This window comes from Pagrus pagrus, assembly GCF_965226575.1.
Source record: "Pagrus pagrus genome assembly, chromosome: 23".
Lineage (NCBI taxonomy): Eukaryota > Metazoa > Chordata > Actinopteri > Spariformes > Sparidae > Pagrus > Pagrus pagrus.
Genome location: NC_140205.1, coordinates 14,698,168 through 14,717,190, shown reverse-complemented (window position 1 = coordinate 14,717,190; position 19,023 = coordinate 14,698,168). Strand labels below are relative to the sequence as shown.

At 41.6% G+C, this 19,023-nt stretch overlaps 2 protein-coding genes across 6 annotated transcripts in view; one reads left to right on the top strand and one right to left on the bottom strand.

Annotated features, from left to right (window-relative positions):
- LOC311252866 (uncharacterized protein) overlaps positions 1 to 19,023 on the bottom strand; it is a 146,231-nt gene that overhangs the window by 42,538 nt on the left and 84,670 nt on the right. For 2 of the 5 annotated variants that reach the window (XM_084346471.1, XM_084346470.1), the window contains exons 3-5: positions 14,556 to 14,602; positions 12,573 to 12,663; positions 11,405 to 12,327 (exon numbers count right to left, since the gene is read on the bottom strand). The exons of 1 other annotated variant lie outside the window; for it this stretch is intronic. In XM_084346471.1, coding sequence (XP_084202597.1) covers positions 12,116 to 12,327; positions 12,573 to 12,663; positions 14,556 to 14,602 — 350 coding nt within the window. In that variant the 3' untranslated portion in view covers positions 11,405 to 12,115. Of the gene's footprint in view, positions 1 to 11,404; positions 12,328 to 12,572; positions 12,681 to 14,555; positions 14,603 to 19,023 lie in introns of those variants that run through there. 2 more of the 5 variants (XR_014621589.1, XR_014621590.1) reach the window with 2 other exon arrangements.
- LOC311252446 (uncharacterized protein) lies at positions 16,257 to 18,761 on the top strand. Its single transcript, XM_084345596.1, has 2 exons — positions 16,257 to 17,753; positions 18,004 to 18,761. Exons 1-2 carry the CDS (start codon positions 16,378 to 16,380, stop codon positions 18,005 to 18,007), a joined length of 1,380 nt encoding a protein of 459 aa, XP_084201722.1. The 5' UTR covers positions 16,257 to 16,377; the 3' UTR covers positions 18,008 to 18,761.

The window sequence follows — 19,023 nt, the reverse complement described above, 5'->3', positions numbered from 1 at the left end:
AAATTATACTCACTCATAGATACCAGCCACCTACATACACCTGATTTTTTTCACTATGATCACTGAGAAATTAACAAAAATGTTGAAAAACGATGGTAAAGAAAGTCCTGATCATCACCAGAAGTTAATGTGCTCTATTCTGGGCCAAGACCCATCCTTCAATCAAGTTTAGTGAAAATCTGTTCAGAAGTTTCTGTGCAATCCTGCTGACAAACCAAAAAACAAACTTGCATAGGCAACCACGAGGCATCCGTAACATGTATAAGCAGATGATGAATGATTAATAAAACACTACCGCAGCAAAGCTGTGATCATATTTAATGATGTGTGATTACACAAGTGAAAAAGACCGTTCAGTGTGGTGTTATTAATTATTGGTTAACTCTTCAGACACGTGCAAATCATTCACAGGCGGATATAAAGCTGTTTATAATGTACATGTGTTCAAAACTCATTTAAACATGTGGAGCATGATTGTTCATTCTTGACCTTAGACATAGTTAGATAAAAACTTAGGTTAGGTTAAAATTTCTCAACTTGCTAGTTTTTGTTTGGGGCTTTCGGCTGCATGTCATGACATTCATCAGCAAATGGAGTTTTCTTGATGGTCACGGAGTATGTATTTACCGATAATGTGTTGTAATTGTTAATATACCCCTTAACAGCATGATAAAATAAAGTGTTGCCAGTACTGATAGATTACTTTAGGGGAAATCAGGAGTTATACATTTGTCATTAGATAATGAAAAATATCTGTGAAAGAGTAAAAATACAACTGCTTACTTAATAACTGTTTTGTTGGTACCAATCAGAGATAGCCTCTGACATTGTGTGGGCTCAAAGCACATCTAACCACGCTGAAATGCAATTTCTGAAACTGACTTCTCTTTTAACAAAACCTGCTGCTGGAAGCACTTCAAACACCATCAATTTCAAAAGTTATATTTAAACTAGAAAAATCATAAAAAGTAATTTGCTCAAACATGATCTTTTTTGTGTATGTGAAAATCTGATCAAACCCTGGCAGATTTTAGTTTAGATAAATCATCTATTTGATGTCTGAATCTGAACATTTGTCCACACATCTGTATTTTAACTACTGTAATCATTATTCAACCTTTACCAAAATATGAATCATCTAAGTTTTACTTCCACTGTATGAATATCCGCTTGATAATTACTTTGTGGCCACGTCATGCCATTTAAGTTACTTAAAAGTTACAGGAATGGAAAAGTTTCTTGGTGTCCTCAGTTGAAGAGTGCAGCAGAGGAGGCGGACCTGATCTGGGAATAGTCTACTGAAAGCAGGACGAAGCCTCAGCTGTGGAGAACAAAGTGCCAAGCTTGTACTACACCCTTTACTACTCACCGGCCCCATTTCCTCTGGACCCTGTTTTTTTTTTGCGCTGAAGGTAAGGAAAAAGAAAAAAAATTGCAGTCGTGCAGTGAGGAGGAGAGCAGCCTTTGAATCAACTGTTGGCAGGGTTCAGGTGTTCAGGTTGGCAAACACCTGCCCTGCTAGAGTGTTTACCTCCTCCGTGACCTTGCTGTGGGGGCTGGGTAGCAGAAAGAGAGTTTCAACATCGGTATTAATTGAGCTGTGTGGACTTAAACATTGTGTCTTAGCAAAAGAACATAAAAGAAACTCAGGTCCCTTTTGACAGGTTTTCTAATTACTTAAAAGCAGATCCATAAAAGGAAAGTTCCCCATATGACAAGTCAGACAGGGAAATTAATATATACGAATTTAAATCTCTGGCAATGTTTTTACTCACACCGCTCATTAGGGACGAAGAGCTCTGATTTGTTTTCGTTAAGTTAAAAGTGACAGCATCAAACACTCTCAGATTAAAACATAAAAAACAAAATTATATTGTGCTACTTTAAATGGCCTGTGTTTCTACCAGGTATGACACAGTACAATACAGTAATTCAACATACAGCTACATGTTAAATCTTTGTGTAGTGTTGTTTGATAAACTTGCATTAAAAATAGCATCAACCGTCATATCTGCAACTTAGAAATTCAGGAACACAAGCATGTACCTTATTGTAAAATGTTACCCCCCAAGAAAATATTGTTTTACCCAAAAATATAACTATGGTTATAATATATATGTTTGGAATACCAATTGACACAAGTCAATGTGTAAACAATCACATTTTACATTATTGTTCAGTGATCTATAATAAAGATTCAGTCAAAAATAGCATTTTACTAAATGTTTGTGACTCCATATTGCAAATTAAAATGTATAGGTATCATGGGTAGGTAAAATTAGAAAGAAAAAAATTACAAATTTTACAAAAAGGTAAGCAAAAATGTGAGTAATTAAGGAAAGAGTGAGGAATGAATCAGTCTTACTTGCTCCTTTGTAACTATTTATGTTTTTGTGCACCTTATTGTAAAGTGTTGACCAAAAATATAACTAAAGTAATAAATGTCTGGAATACCGCGGTAGAAGAAGTCATTAGATCTCTTGCTTAAGTAAAATAAGCAATACCACAATGTAAAGATGCTAAGTTACAAGTAAAAGTCCTGCATTTATGATGCTACTTCATTAAAAGTGTTATCAGATTGTTACAGAACTGGACTCATGTGCACAAGCCTTATTTCCACTTCATCATAAATGGACAAAGAAACAACCTCGACACTCCTTTGCATATCAATACTAGTGCCGCTCCACCACTCATTAGACCTGTCAATGAAGAAAGAGCCATTTCACCAACATCAGTGAGGTTTTCTCCAACAGGCAATTACGTACGGCTCCGGCTATTTATAGCACCCATGTCACTAATTCATCACATGTACCTGTGAACCATCGTCAGCTGTAATATCTCAATCTTCTTTATTAAACGTCAAAAGGATGATCAATGGCTAATCTATAGCGCTCATATTGAAACAGACTCAACGTGGTGCACAGCTCAGGCTCAAAATCAGAAATGATTAACAGGGAAATTATTGCTCCAATATAAATCAAAAGATTGATAACATTTATCAATTTAAAATTAGGTTCATAACTGTGCCTTGAGTGACATTGCACTAACCATGTGTGCGCCTGGTCTGAAGGTGTATGCATTTTTTTGTTCACACACATTGGTTATACATCTGCTTCCTGAAGTGCTACAAAGACACAGTCACATATGTTATTACAGTATTAAATTCTTATTGTAGCTGCTATGCTAGCGCACACCCTGTCTGAAGTGGGTGTAAATAGACTTTATACCAGACACTTGCATTATGCCAAACAAGCTGTATGGGGCTGTTTTTTGTTTTTTTGGTTGTTTTATTTTCTCTCTTTTTTTCCATTTGAGGGTGAACTGTTCCTTTAATATGTAATAATGTGTCATGTTCTAGGAGTTCATGATATGTTCTGTAATGTAATTAGTAACTGTAACTGTTAAATAAACGTAGTGAAATGAAAAGTACAAAATGTTCCTTTGAAATATAAAGTAGCATAAAAACTACAGTTTAGTAAATGTACTCTGTTACTCTTCACTACAAGTACTGTCAGGTATTCATTCACCTGCCACACTGACATGAACATGTGCTCTCTCAGTCTGTTTCTCTTAGTTGTGGACAGACTCGTCTGTAATAAATGAGGATGCTGAAATGTCGCTCACTTAGCCCCCTGATGAACTTGGCACCAAGTCAATTTTTAAATAGTTTTTTTTGCGACATTTAATCACTCAATTAATTTGGCACAATGAAGACTTCACTGTGTATCTCTCACAAACACGCTGTTTCATGTCCTGATTTCATTCAAAACCACGAGCAGGCGGCGCAGGTCACCTTGTTGTTGAGAGTGGCCCACATAGGTTATCAGGTTATTTGTCAGTGTTTTGCTCTGATAGGAAATGGTGAACCCTCAATCCTATCCCTCCTATTTGAATTCCCGATGCTTGTTTTAGCTTTGAAGACAGGCCGGTGGTGTAAAATCCTGCACAGAAAGCACAAGAAAACCCCTTGAAAAAATTCCCACAGGGATATCAAGTGTGGTCCTGGAAACATGGAATATGCTTCAACTGGCTTCTGAGTCAGTCTGCATTTAGATGAAAACACGGCACAGCCGAAAACAATACATCTGAAGTCTTGTTCCGAAAAGAAAAAAAAGAAAAAGAAAGATACGCCGACTCGAACCGTGATTCACCTCCAGTCTTTACTTGTACACGTAGAGATTGGATTGAATTTTATAGCTGGACTCTGCGGTGCTGAAGAAAAAGGAACAGAGGCACATATAGGGCTCTTAATGGGGGAGTATGTTGCATTAATGTCTAGTGAGCTAACCCAGTGGTGAGTATCAGGAGACCTCCTACCTGCATGGAGACAGAGCCAAAAACAGAGCCATGGACTCAAGGGGGGAACGACTCTGAAGCCTGAGATTGATGATAGTTGGGGTGTGCGTGTGCATGAGAGAGTGTGTGGAATCTGGCAAACTTATTAAAAATAGTCTTAGATATCTGTTTATGTGTGTTAGGAGTGTATGTTTACAGTAAATGCGCGTGAATCAGTGATGAGGGTCTCGCAAATGTGTATTCCTACGTGAGTTTATCTGTGTGTGTGTGCGATATCCGTGGTAAATGCTAGCATGAGCGTACACACACTCAACAAATCTGTGTATGAATGTGCGCTCCCATTCCCCTGATCCTACACCTTCTTTCTGTTTTTTGTCATTTAATTTCCCCCTGCTCGTTACCTCGGGATCCCCACTGATTCCCCCTGGTTCCTCAGCTGGCCCCTGGCCTCGAGGTTCCCTAACTGAATCCTGTGTTGTTCAGCCTCGGAGCTGTCTAGGGGCCCGCCTGGTGTAACGTAAATAATTCATTGAATTCCTATGCTTTGGCAGAAAGGTGATAATGCCTTTCTGGGTCTGTCTCATTCCCCCAGGGGCGAAGCAGCCCATCGCGGAGAGTATCAAGCGACGGCAGCATGTGAGGGATGTTTGCATAACCTTGTGATAAGCAGATACAACGGTAAACACATGGACATGTGTATGTGTGCTCATACCTGTGCAAGGCTGACACAAACAGTCTCTATAGTGATGTTATAATTCTGCTTTTAGAAATATGCTGACACACTGCAGAGAATGTACTGTGGATGTAGGCAAAAAGCATTATCCACAGTATCTACTTTTGTGTACGTGTCCACGACTTTCCTCAGGAGACGATTATAAGTGGAACTTCCGTGGCTCGGCTGTACTAGCGTAGATAACAAAGCATCATAATAACAGAGGCACCGGCTGCAATTTCAACGCTTTGAAGCGTTAGCTAAGTGGGCAATAATTACAGTGTTACTAGTATTCACTCAATAAAGACGATAAACTTGATCTTCATGATGAATGAGACGGTGTCAAAACGAGGGTTAGCGTTCAAGGGTTTGCACAACGTATCACGGGGCTAAGACATGTAGTGTTCATTATCATAGCTTTGCACGTTAGCATGCTAACATTTGCTAATTACCTTTTGAGGTAGTTTACCGAGTGACCTTGTTCTTTGCCGTATTTGAGAGATTGAAGGAAGAGTTTCAATGTTACAAGTTATAGACACGAAGTAAATTTGAGGCTGACGAAAATGTCATTGCAGATTTATACAGAAGTCTTGCCTGCTGTTAGCGCTACGTTACTAGCTAGCGGAGTACACCACTGATTAAGTATGGAGCTCGTTTAACATTGTTGGACTCAACATTAATGAAGCAGAACCACATATCAAGTCTTTTTTTATTTCACATTTTATTTTTACTTGTGCGTGGCCTACATTACCCACAATGTACAGTAACTTGAATGTGGATGGTTCAGTCAAAGATTAAGATTTGGGTGCGTGATGCTAGTTGTGACTAATGTAACCTCGAGCTGTTAGCCTCAGGCAGAGATGAGGAGCAGACTACAGAGGTCTGGTAAACTCACTTCTTTTTAACTCCACACCCGCAGATGTTTTTCATTTGTGCCAATCCTTTTTGTTGATGTAAAGGAATTGAGCTGGATAAGCCAAAATGTCGACCCACTGGTGGCCCTGCAGGGAAAGTCAGATATCACTGAGATTCATTCTTTCACAGCAAATGATCCAATAGTCCAAAATATTGTAGTTTGGAGCAGTGGTGGACAAACTAACTGAGTGACTGCCTTCTCTAGAGCCAAGCTGCTGCAACTGACAGCATAGACAAAGATAGTATCTCGAACATAATATTCTGCATTTCACGTTTACCTATCAGACAATGTTTTCTGGTAGTCTGTCCTGAGCCCAGGTATGTGTGTGTGTCTAACAGATAAACTGTGAATCCCCTCAGTAATCAGCACTTCATAGAATATCATCTTGCTTCTCTGCCTCAGTTTTTGTCAATATGTCCTTTTTGGGTAATCTAGGACCAAGAAAGTCAGAGGTTTTTGAATAAGTGGGCCTGTTACTGCAGATGGAACAAAGTCAGTGGGTTTCTCTGGAGCTGAAAGATGCAGATCTCTGGGTAACAATGACAAAATCTGTAACGTCTGCAAAAATTATGCCTGTTTAAAGGCCACGTAAATTCTACAGTGAAAGAAGTCACCAGCTTTGCTGACTTCACATCCTATTTTGATGATTTTGCAACAGAGTTTCACTGTGGAAGAAAATATACTATATGTCAAAGAAAAAACAAACACATGGCTGTATAGGCAAGACACACAGAGGGATGATGAGAAAATGTGAGAGTAGAAGATACATTTTTGAAAAATGATGAGGGGGATATTTCACATTGAGTACATCACCTACTTTAATTGACCTTTTACTAAAAACCTTCTATGTATAGATGTAAAAAAGATAAATCAAAAGAGACACTCAACATTAAAGGGTTTGGAAGGTTTTATATTTCGTTAAGACCTTTAAAAAACAACAACCAGAAGAGCAGAACTGTGGAATAGCTTTAACAGTGCTCAAACACATGAGCAATCGCTAGCGTGTCAGGCTAACTAGCTTTCTACCTACTGTAGTAAATGAGCATGACTTCATAAGCCAAGGAGTAAGTCATTAGCTGACTAGCTTACAGTAGATTTAAGAGTATGTTTAACTGCTTAAATGTAAGCTGCAATTGTTAGCATATCTGGCTAACTAGCTTACTGTATCGAGGCCTTGATTTACTACATTGAGTGCTCAAAATGTTATTGTGCGGCACCAGATATAAGTCATTCCAAGGCAGGAGCAATAGTTAGCATGTCGAGCTAACTGGCTAACAACCATCTGTAGTAAAAGCTTTATATTGATTTTAACGGTAGGAGTGAAACATACTGTTTGATTAGCATTTGAGCCAATTAGTTAACAGGATGTTTGAATACAATGACAGCATTAGCGCACATTTTCCTTATCATACATACAAAAACAAGTTGCTAACTTTGCCTGCTAACATATAGCTTTAGCCCCCTCGGCCTTATAGCATTATATCATGTATATAGCCACCAAGTATAGTATTTAAAACTCCTTTTACAGAGACAGCAATTTTTCAATCAACTTATGGATGTTTGAGTGGCTGGCTCGCTAAAGCTGGTTAGCAACAGCTGTCATTTCACCCACAAAAAGCATGGGTCCCTGGTTAGAAACAAGGCGCCTGCTTTAGTCTACCTCTGAAATCAAGGACCAAATGTTTCAAAAACTATTGAGGATTATGAGTAATATATTTAACACCCTTGAGTGGGTGTATCAAGGCCAGTTGGCTTTGATACACCCATCCACGTTATGGGTTACTAAAGGTTACATCATAAGACATTGTAGCTTTATGCATTGATACAATAGCATGACACAAGCTGATTGAAAGAGCAACAAGTCACATCAAAATGAATAAAAAAAAAATTAAATCTGCCACAGGGCTGATGATCAGAGCTGCTCTCTATTCTCGTCTCGGCTTACATGAAAGATTTTCTGCATGTACCCGGCCAACTACATACCGACTGTACATCCTTTGTGGTTACAGAGAAATTAATGTGCACATGCTTACACGGGTACAAACACACACACAGGCATCAGTAGCCTCTGATGAATGAATCACAGCATCAAAGACGACAGAAGGTAGAGTCCCACCAAGTTTTTTTTTTCTTTTTTTGTATTTTAACCTAATCAATGTTTGATCGTGAAGCCGTGTGTGTGTGTTTTACATCCAGATATGAAGCTCAGCAGGAAGCCTGTGTTAATAGAGCAAGAAAAAACAGATGGGGAGAGGAAGAAAAGAGACGGAAACAAAGATTGGTGTTGATATGAAAGGAACAAGATGCAACTCAACCCAAATACCAGTGATCAATCAGTTTCTAGAGTGCACGCTGGGAAACGTGGCGGTGCGCTTGCTTGTGGCACGTCCTTGCTTCACCAAAGTCCAACAGGCGCAGGGAAGCTAAGTCACTACTTTCTTCTTTCCCTCCCTCCATCGCTCTCTTCTTCTCCTCTTTGCTCCTGTACACTCGAAGCTCCCTAATCCTCTCTTTGCAAATTTACCCTCCAGTATTTTCATTAGTTATTAAAAGCTGTCAGGCCGAGGCTGGCCTTCACTCCATCATCCCCAGGAGTTCCCACATTTGGTGCAGTCCTGAGGAGAGTGGGCATAACACACACCATCTATTAAGCGCAAAGTATGTGGGGGAATTCTGCAGAATATTCACTCAGTCTCACTCTGTGCCTTTTATAAATTATCATATTACTAAAGAGGCACATTTGCTATGTATGGTTTGTTGCCTGGGAGCTCGTTCTAATAGCCCTCTATAAAGCAGGAGGGGGGCTTTGGACTCTGATGTATGCTGGCCAGAGCCCAGTGTCAGTGGTGGGCCCGGCCATCATTTATCAGGTTTTTTAAGAGATCTCCAGATGGGGAATATTAACAAGGATATTTGGCGGAGCTAAAGTCTATAAGAATCTTAGCGCCATGCTTTACTGACAGTATACGGAGAGGCAGGGATGACGGGGGTGGGTGGGTGAAGGGTTTTGGGGTGTGGGGGTTAAGTCTGGGATTGGTTATTCAAGATCTTGAGTGGACGAGTGGAGGAAAATATCCACACAATATGCCTCAGTCAATTAGCGTGTGCCATGTTGCCGCGCCGCATTCATACATCATCTGAGAGGGTTTAAATCGAAAAACTGACGTTGCCAAAGTGATGACATTTTCAAGCGGCCGGGAAATGCATTCCCACTCACATTCATTCCCCTCGAATAAATCCTCTGCATTGTCAAGATATAAAGCGACTCCATTAATGCATTATTCTAACATATGCATATTCTTGTTGTGATGTTATTCCTGCTAGCTACTTGCACTGAGTGCTATATAACGCCATACAGACCATTAACAACAACCTCAAGATGGATTTTTACAGCTTAATACTGTATGTGGCGTTCAGTGCAATAATGTTAAGCATTGAAAAAGTGACATTCTAGAGACTTTATAACCAATAATGTTAGCGGGTACTGACAGGCCCCGGTTTTCTCCTTTTCTATGACTGAAATTAGCAAGCTTAATTTACAAGTGAGACTATTTCTCATGCAAAAGGACGGACAATTCTTAAAATTAGATAAGCTCTTGTTATACTGTGCAGAAGCCAGTTTGAGTTTTGTTTAAAGATTATGTGAGGCCACAAAACAAACCTGTTTTACAATGAATACATTCAATTTTAAAGAGTTATTAACCCTCAATACTTTAATCTCTAACTGGTCCACAAAGATGATGAGACACAGTCAACAATGTTTAAAGTAGGGATGCATGATATGGATTTTTTTTAAAAGCTGATAATGATAACCAACCTGCTTCTCATGGCTGATACCAACTGCGAGCGCACGAGATACAATTCGTTACCACTTTCTGATTCATTCGTTTCCACGTTTTGATAAATTTGATTAAAAAGAATAAAAGCTTTATATTTCATTGAATGTTAAAGTCAAGCTGGAATGAAAAATGCCTTTTTAACCATTTTAGATTACATTCACAGTCACATTGTGCACCGACTAACATTACATGCCAAAGAAATTACCAAAATTGGTCATGATTTCCTCCTGTAACACTCCGGTAGCTGCACAGCTATCGGCTGCAATAACTAGTCCCTCCCTACCTGACTGTTTTTACAATAAACACGTAAAATATAAGCACATACCACTCGACCTTCCATATCAGCTTGACTTTAAAAGCGAAACATACTGGTTGAAAATATTAACAAGCATTTAAGCTAATCACTGGAACAGGCTAAGATAACTGATAATTCCTTCCTCACCTGTAGTTTAGACATGCTCAGATGTTGGAATATTGTGAGATTATTATAGCAGTTTCTTCACAACATAACAGCACCATGACTACAAAATTTTAACACCTGAAAATACCCACCAAGAGTACACCCTGCCAAATACTGGCCTACAGTATATGTCTACACAGAGATTAGAAATGTAAGAGTAATAATAACAGCTATAAAAGTAACAGTGAAATACCAGTTAATGCCAGTAGATGCATGCAAGGGCAACAGATAAGACAAAGAAAGACAAGATCCAATAGATGAGCTCAGAGACTAGAGGGATGACTGCTATATAATTGGAGCAAATAAGCGTTTCAGTGCCAGCACCTTGCCCCCTTTTTCATTCTCAAAGAAACATACAGTTCAGTGTCATTTCAAAATGGGTGTGCCCTGTTCTGGTGCCGTGCCCGGTGTCATTGAACACGAATGTTTGGCAAGCTGAAGTCTACTCAGACAACAATCGGCCAGGCTCAAATTAAAAAGAGAACACTAGCGAGGCCAAGTGTGAGGCGGCGGTGGCTCCCACAACTGTAGGAACCTGTTCTGGATTTATTGGTTTCAATTTCACACCTCTTCTCTTTTAATGCCCGCTGTTTCGCTCCGCTCCTCCTCTCCTGCGCTCCCCGTGTTCCTCTCGGCTTCTCGGCTCCTCTGCAACCTGCTGCTGAGCTCCTTCCAAACTCCTCTAATTCCTGCTGCTTCTGGACTCATTTTCTCCTCCACCTCTTCTCTGTACAGTTATCCCTGTTCTTTGTAATAATTCTTCTTCTCCTACTTTTTTCATCCTGAAGTACCATCTTAAGTTTATCCTGGCTCTTTTCTGTTTGTTATTCTCAGGAGCGACCAGTGTTTTCATGTTTTTGAACCTTTTCCAGCAGGGCACAGAAAGCTGAAGAAACCCTGAACTACAACAGCTTCAGCTGAAGTTAAGAGAGCGTATGAAGATTATTAGAGGCGGGGTGGGGGGTTATCTTTTTTTTTTACATGAGGGGATGTGGTCTGACTGTGCAGACAGCTTTAGTTAAAGTTAAGGAGTGTATGAAAATGGTTTCGAACGTGAGGGTTTTCTTTTTAATGAAAGGACGTAGTCTTGCTTTTTTGGGACAGCTGGGAGGGTTTTATATTTTTAATTTCCACCTTCCTTTGTGAGATGAAGAACAAAATGTCGCTGCTATTCACAATTAGGGAGTGGCTGCATTTTCACCACGTTGTTATGCTTGCCATAATGTATTATTTCGAGGTATATTAGAGAGTGTATCGCAGTTTTTCTTCCAGTCGAAATGAGAATCCAGCAAAATTATTTAAAATGCTAAGGACTGCCATGCTTTCTTATAAAATTAAATACAATATTCAGCATCCTGATCAAATCATTTTCATACAGTCCCATTGGTGTCAAAAATGTAGGTAATGTTAGTGTAGTGTTTCATTTCTATGGAGGACTGAACCTGCCAAAATAAAAAAATAAATGAATATATAAAAGGCTCAATAATAATTTGATATGCCCCCAAAAATTAAATAGAAAATAAATGTAGGCATGAATTTATAAAGCGTGTCATGAATATATATTTCTGCTTTAATTTGCCTAGTAATTTATTTAATGAGCCATTTATAAATTCATTTTTTATTTCTGATTCCGACACATTCAGTCCTCCATACTGTTCATCGTTAAACAAAACAAAAACCACTCGCTGCGAATTAAAATTTGCTCACAATCCCAAACTTTCTCATATATTAGCGACTGAATCTGGGTCATCCAAATTAATACAAATGCATCCCATTTTCTCTCCACTTCATTATTTCAATGTCAAACTACCACCTGTTTTGCCATGTGACTCCACCTTCTGTTTCATTCTAACACACAGAATTTGTCCACCTTCATTTTTTAGAAACTATGATTAAGAATTTCCGGCTGCGTTTTCTTCCATTGCAATTTTTGCCCTCCCTCTCTCCTCCCAGTCTCCTCTCGTCGCCAGGGTTTGTACTTGCCCTTCCTCCGTGGCGGTGTCTGTCGTCCCACCGCAGAGGCAGAATGACCCGCAGGCTGTGAATTTAAACGAGGCTGAGAGCTGGGCAGGCGCGGGCCGCACCCGGCCATATGGCTCTGTCTCTGATAGAGGGATGAGGGGGGGTAGGAAGGAGACACGAGTGGAAGGGGGCAAGGATGAAGGGGTAGGACAGAACAAGGGAGAGGATGAGGAAAGCTTACTTGGCAGAATGAAAGAGAACAAAAGTGGAGTTACAAACTGAGAACAGAGCAACTCAAGTGGCTGGAAAAAAAAGAGTAAATGTGACTCTCTCACCTGGAGGAGGGAGGAGGAGGAACACAGAGGTGCACCGCGAGGAGCAAATTACCTGGCATTAATCTGGAGGTAACAGCGAGGAGGATGGAGTGCAGAGGAGGGAAGGAAGGCTGGTCGCAGGTGCCGATGAGGCGCTGGTTCACCTGGCAGAAGAGTGGAGCTTGAAAAACAAGGGGAAGGAGAGTGGGTTGAAAGAAGAAAGAGGAGAGAGAGGGATCGATGCCAGAGATCTTGACCAACACCTGGCATTAATCTGGAGAAGGAGGGAAGAGGGTATACACTGAAAATAAGTTTAACCTTGACTCGAAAAATTTAGTTAGCTAACCAACTATCTCATGTCTTTTTAAGTATTCGCACCGCACTATTGAGAAATTGGCTTTTAATTTTATTTTTTGCTTTGTGGAAGTGGAATATTTAGCAGAAATGTGCAAAATTAGATGGGATGGTCCCTTTTGACGCTTTTGCCTTGCAGTGTGAATGTATACATGTTATGTATGTATTGCAAATGTATGTTTGGTGTTACATTTCTATGTTTCATATGCATTTCACTCAGGGTGACCTTGAAAAAGAGAGCCTCCTCTCAATGGTCCTTCCCTTTTTAAATAAAGGTTTCATTCCATTTAACAAACCGAAACTTTTTAATTGGGGTCGATGAATTGATCCCTAAATGCTAAAAAATCTTGTTTAGAGTAAATGGTAATAACCATCATTAATAAATGGTAAATTTATAGTTAATTAAACTTTAGTTAATAGTAATTTTACTGTTAACAAACAATGCAATGCTTTATAAGCCATTTATAAAGCAATTATTAAATGTTAAGTTTCAGCAGATATTGTAAATGATTGATAAATATTATGCAGGTTATCTATAAAGATTTGGATGACCATCATAAAGTTGAAAATGATATTAATAAACCTTTACAATTGCTTAACAACAGTTAAAAAATGACACTGTTTAACAGTGAAATATCTATTAACTAAAGATTTAACGATAAACTTACCATTAATTAATGATGGTTCTGATGAGGTGCACATACAAACAGTGAGTCAATAACTCATTATTACAGAGAATTCAGAAAATAAACATTTGTTATTTATCATTATAAACTGTCACATGTTTAACAATGGATGTGGTCAAGTAATTAACAGAAATAGTTAAAAGAAATGTCTAATGTCTGACATTTCTTCTGTGTATTCTGTTAAAATGGTCCACTTGATATCAGATCAAAACCAAATGTTCTTGTAAAGAGCCTACTGTTAATGTCAAAACCATTTTACAACAGTGGGGTAAACAATTTATTCAAACTGTAATAAGTTACATTAACATGCTTTGCAAGGTCTGGCCTTTTAATCAAAAGCAATCTGAGGTTTAGTGTCCTCACTGGCAAGGATAATTGGAATGATGGCCAATAAACTTTTGAATCCGAGGCACTCAACGTTATGCAGCCACACTGGGGAGATGGTCTCTTATTATGAAAACAGCACACGCAGTCTAACCACATTTATTCTTAATAACTTATCAAGTTTTTTTAAAAACACAATGCAGGAACGCATATGAAATTAGACTCCTTTTGGATGCTACTATATAAATTTGAGCATGAATCCCAAAAGAAATCTGTGTTCACCAACTTAATTGAAGCAAAATAAGGAAAAACTCTCTGATGAAACTTTGTAATTAAACATTTTAGACCACAAGAGTAAACGCTGTACTCACAGTATCCTGTTTTGGAATTAAAAAATATACATTGAATGAACGTCAACCCTTTTTCTGTGTGTCGAGGTCAAAGTGGTTTAGAGACAGAGGGTTCAGATATCAGTGCTATAAGACGAAGGGAATGGGCAGAGAGGAGAAAAGTGGAAAAAGCAATTTTTTAGGAGGAAGAGAACAGAAACTGAAAGATGAAAAGGTAGACAATACTAGAGAGGAAAGGATACATAGAGTACAGAGGGCCAGATGGGAGGAGGGACGGAGGGAGGAGGGGAAGGAGAATATACGAGAGGATAGGAGGGAGGGAGGGCGGGAGACAAGACATACTGGCCTGGTGCGGAGCCGGCTGTGGAGGCTGGGTGTCGGGCTAGTCTCTGAGGGCCCAAGGGTCCAGACGGACAGAGGGAGGGAGAAGAGGAAACAGAGATCAATTCTGTCAGAACTGGGTTCATACCCCCGGGGCCATAGAACTGGGCTGGCCCGGGAGAGAGTCAGAGGAGGAGGAGGAGAGTGGTGGGGTGGGGGGAGAGCAACGGTGCTATTTATATCATTTTATTCTGGACTTAAGGAGATATCACCAGACACAGATATTTGTGCATGTTTGAACATCTGTGCATGTGGAAGGACTGCATACGCATATTTGCACTCATAAATCAGTCAATAAGGGGTTGTTGTCTGTAGAAGGACACACAGACGGAGAGCTTAACATCCTTTTGTCATTGCAGGGGAGAGGTATACATCGGAGAGAGCAATGGTGGCAAGACGAAGACAAAGACGGAGAGAAAGAGTGAGGTAACCCTGCCTTGTCCCCACCACCGGGGGAAATCTCCAACTCCAAGGTTAATTAAGCACTGGAAATGAGATCAAGAAGCTTTCCCTTTCCGACTCATTAACCAATCACAACGCTTCTTCAAAACAGTTCAGCACTCATCTCTGAGTGCAGAATAATTGTCTGTCAATGCAGATCAAAAATCAAATCACGCGATAGATCAGGACTAGCTTCGGCAACAGCCTGAGGCACAAATTACTGTTCAGCATGCTAGAATATGATATAGTATAATTGTGGAAGTACTTGTTATTGTACAGTGGTATCTTTGAATCAAGTGGGATTGTTTAACAATGCAGACAACGGTTTTAGTTTCTGATTAAATTAGAGTGCAAGTGAAATCAAGAGCACAAGATGTTGTAAGGACGCATTTCAACAAAGGCGATCAATACCACTTGAAGGTTTTGATAACTGGATAAGAGACTGAAAACTTGTGAGAGCTGAAGTCTCAAGTTGTCTTCTTCGAACATGTTTTCTAATTTAACCATTTGAGAGTCTTTATCTCTGTAGACCAGCCTTTTTCAGATCAAATTACCAAATACTCTAAAACTGAAAATCAAATCTATGTTCTCATTCTCACCATGTATTGGAATTGCACTGAGATTTGAATACAATGCTTTGCCCTTTCTTTATTAACCAGTAGATACCAGACACCTGAATACACCTGTTTTTTGTGTTTTTTTAATCAAGATCAATGCATTATTTCCTGAAAAATGTAGAAAAATGCTGTATTTTGCAATGTTAAAGAAAGTGAGAGAAAAATCCCTTGATCCTTACCTTTATCTGACGCTGCACCAAAGGTTAAGGCGGTCTATTCTGGGTCCTCCATCCAAGTTTCATGGAAATCCATTCAGTAGTTTTTATGTAATCCTGCTGACAAACCAACCAACAAACCAACTAACTAACCAACAGAACAACTAACCAATTGACCAACCAAAAAATCAACCAAACAACTAACCAACTAATCAACCAAGCACCTAACCGACAGAACAACTTACCAACTAATCAACCAAGCACCTAACCGACAGAACAACTAACCAACTAATCGACCAAGCACCTAACCAATTGACCAACAAACAGATCAATCAATCAACCAACGGACACATGGAAAACATGCGTGGCGGTGATAATCAGTAACAACTGCCAAGTTCTTGCAAAAAAACCCAACAGTTTCAAGACTCGAGGAGGAGGGGCGCCGCGTGAGTGGCAGCCTGTTACAGCAGCTCTCGCTCACCTTTGAGCTTTTTCTTCTTTTTTTATAACTTTTAGTACTTTTTAACTTTTTTTATTTTACTTGACTTTGGAGCTCTTTCTCCGGGCAGTATGGAGACCAGAGTTGTTTTTATCGCTCTGGTCTTAATTCTGCTTCTTTCGCTGTTTTCCGCCGTGTCCGGGGAGCCTGTACGCGGCCCTATTGTTTACAGTAGGGATCAGCTGTTGGCCCTCAGTAGCGCTGCGGTGCCGCCGCTCAAGCGGCCCGATGTCCCGCGGGAGTTGAAGAGGAGGAGACGCGGGTGCCGTGCCGGAGCTGCTCGCCGTAGCAGGAGGAGACGCTACCGACCCATCCTCCCGTCCGTCATCATGGGGAATGTAAGATCTCTCCCCAACAAGATGGACGAGCTAACGGCGCTGACCCGGCATCAGAGGGACTACCGTGAGAGCAGCATCATGGTGTTTACTGAGACGTGGCTAACGGCGCAGACCCCGGACACGGACGCTAACCTGGACGGATTTCAAATGCGGCGGGCGGACAGGACGGCAGAGAGCGGTAAGAGGAAAGGAGGAGGGCTGGCTGTGTTTGTTAATGACAGATGGTGTAACTCTGGGCACATCACTGTTAAAGAGCAGGTCTGCAGTAAAGACATTGAACTTTTAGCGGTTAGCATGAGGCCGTACTACCTCCCGAGGGAGTTCACACAGGTGATCGTACTCGCTGTGTATATCCCCCCCTCTGCTAACGCTGATGCAGCTTGTGACGCTCTCCACTCAGTCACAAGCTCACTGCAGACACAGCACCCACAGGCCCTCTTCCTCATCTCTGGGGATTTCAATCATGCCTCTCTGTCCTCCACCCTGCCCACATTCACTCAGTATGTCACCTGCCACACCAGAGACAATAAAACACTGGACTTATTCTATGCCAACAGCAAGGAGGCATACAACTCATCCCCCCTCCCTCCCCTGGGAAGATCTGACCACAACCTGGTTCATCTCCTGCCTGTGTACAAGCCCCTTGTAAACAGGCAACCAGTGGAAACCCGCACAGTTAAAGCATGGACTGAGGAGTCTGAAGAGGCTCTGAGGGACTGCTTTGACTCAACTGTGTGGGAAGAACTGTGTGTTTCTCATGGGGAGGACATCGACAGCTTAACAGGATGCATAACGGACTACATCAACTTCTGTGTTGAAAACACTGTACCCACCAGGACTGTACGGTGTTTTTCAAACAGCAAACCCTGGATTAATCCTGACATTAAGGCTCTCCTTAAGGAGAAAAAGAGGGCCTTTAGGTCAGGAAACAAGGAGGAGCTGAAGGCTGTGCAGAAGGAGCTGAGGAAGAAGATCCGAGAGGGGAAGAACAGCTACAGGAGGAAGATGGAGGTCCAGCTGCAGCAGAGTAACATCAGTGGAGTCTGGAAAAGCCTTAAAACCATCTCAGGACTGAGGAAACCAGACTCCCAGGCTGCCGGGGATCAGACGTGGGTGAACGACCTGAACCTATTTTTCAATAGGTTTGACCAGACACCCACCCCTCCCCCGGCCCATTCATCTCTGCTGCCCCCCACCACCTCTTCCAACCCCCCTGTTTCCTGCCCCATTCTCACCTCTACCTCCCTCTCCACTGCTTTCATGTCGCAGACACCCTCCACTGCCCCCCCTGACATTCACCCACCTCCCCCACCCGACACTCAGCCCCCCTGCTCCAATCTGTCCCTCTCCACTATCCAGGTGAGGAATCAACTGAGGAAGATGAAGGTGAAGAAGTCCACGGGTCCAGACGGGATCAGCTCCAGGCTCCTCAAGTCCTGTGCAGACCAGCTGTGCAGGATTGTGGAGTACATCTTTAACATGAGCCTGAAGCTGGGAAAAGTGCCACTGCTGTGGAAAACCTCCTGTGTGGTACCAGTACCAAAGATCCCTCACCCAAAGGACTTCAACAGCTACAGACCAGTTGCTCTCACTTCACACCTGATGAAGACCCTGGAGCGGCTGGTCCTTGTCCATCTCCGCCCTCTGGTGGGTCCTTTTATGGACCCACTCCAGTTTGCCTACCAGCCTGGCATCGGAGTGGACGACGCCATCATCTTCCTCCTGGACAGATCACTGTCCCACCTGGAGCAGCCTGGAAGCACTGTGAGGATCATGTTCTTTGATTTCTCCAGTGCTTTCAACACCATACAGCCTGCACTGTTGGGGGACAAGCTGGAGCTCACGGGGGTGGACCAACACCTCACGTCCTGGATCCTCGATTACCTCACCAACCGGCCACAGTATGTGAGGACTCGGGACTGCGTGTCGGACACGGTTGTCTGCAGTACAGGGGCCCCACAGGGAACAGTCCTGGCCCCTTTCCTGTTCACCCTGTACACTGCTGATTTCTCCCACCAAACACCCCACAGCCATCTACAAAAGTTCTCTGACGACTCTGCTATCGTCGGCCTCATCAGGGACGGGGATGACGGAGCCTACAGAGAACTTATTCAGGACTTTGTGGACTGGTGCCAGCGGAACCACCTCCAGCTCAACGCCGGGAAGACCAAAGAGCTGGTGGTGGATTTCCGCAGGCGCAAACAACCCTGCATTCAGGTGAACATCCTGGGAACGGACATTGAGATGGTGACGTCTTACAAGTACCTGGGAGTTCACCTGAACAACAAACTGGACTGGACTCATCACACTGCAGCAATATACAAGAAAGGTCAGAGCAGACTCCATCTGCTGAGGAAGCTCAGGTCCTTTGGAGTGCAG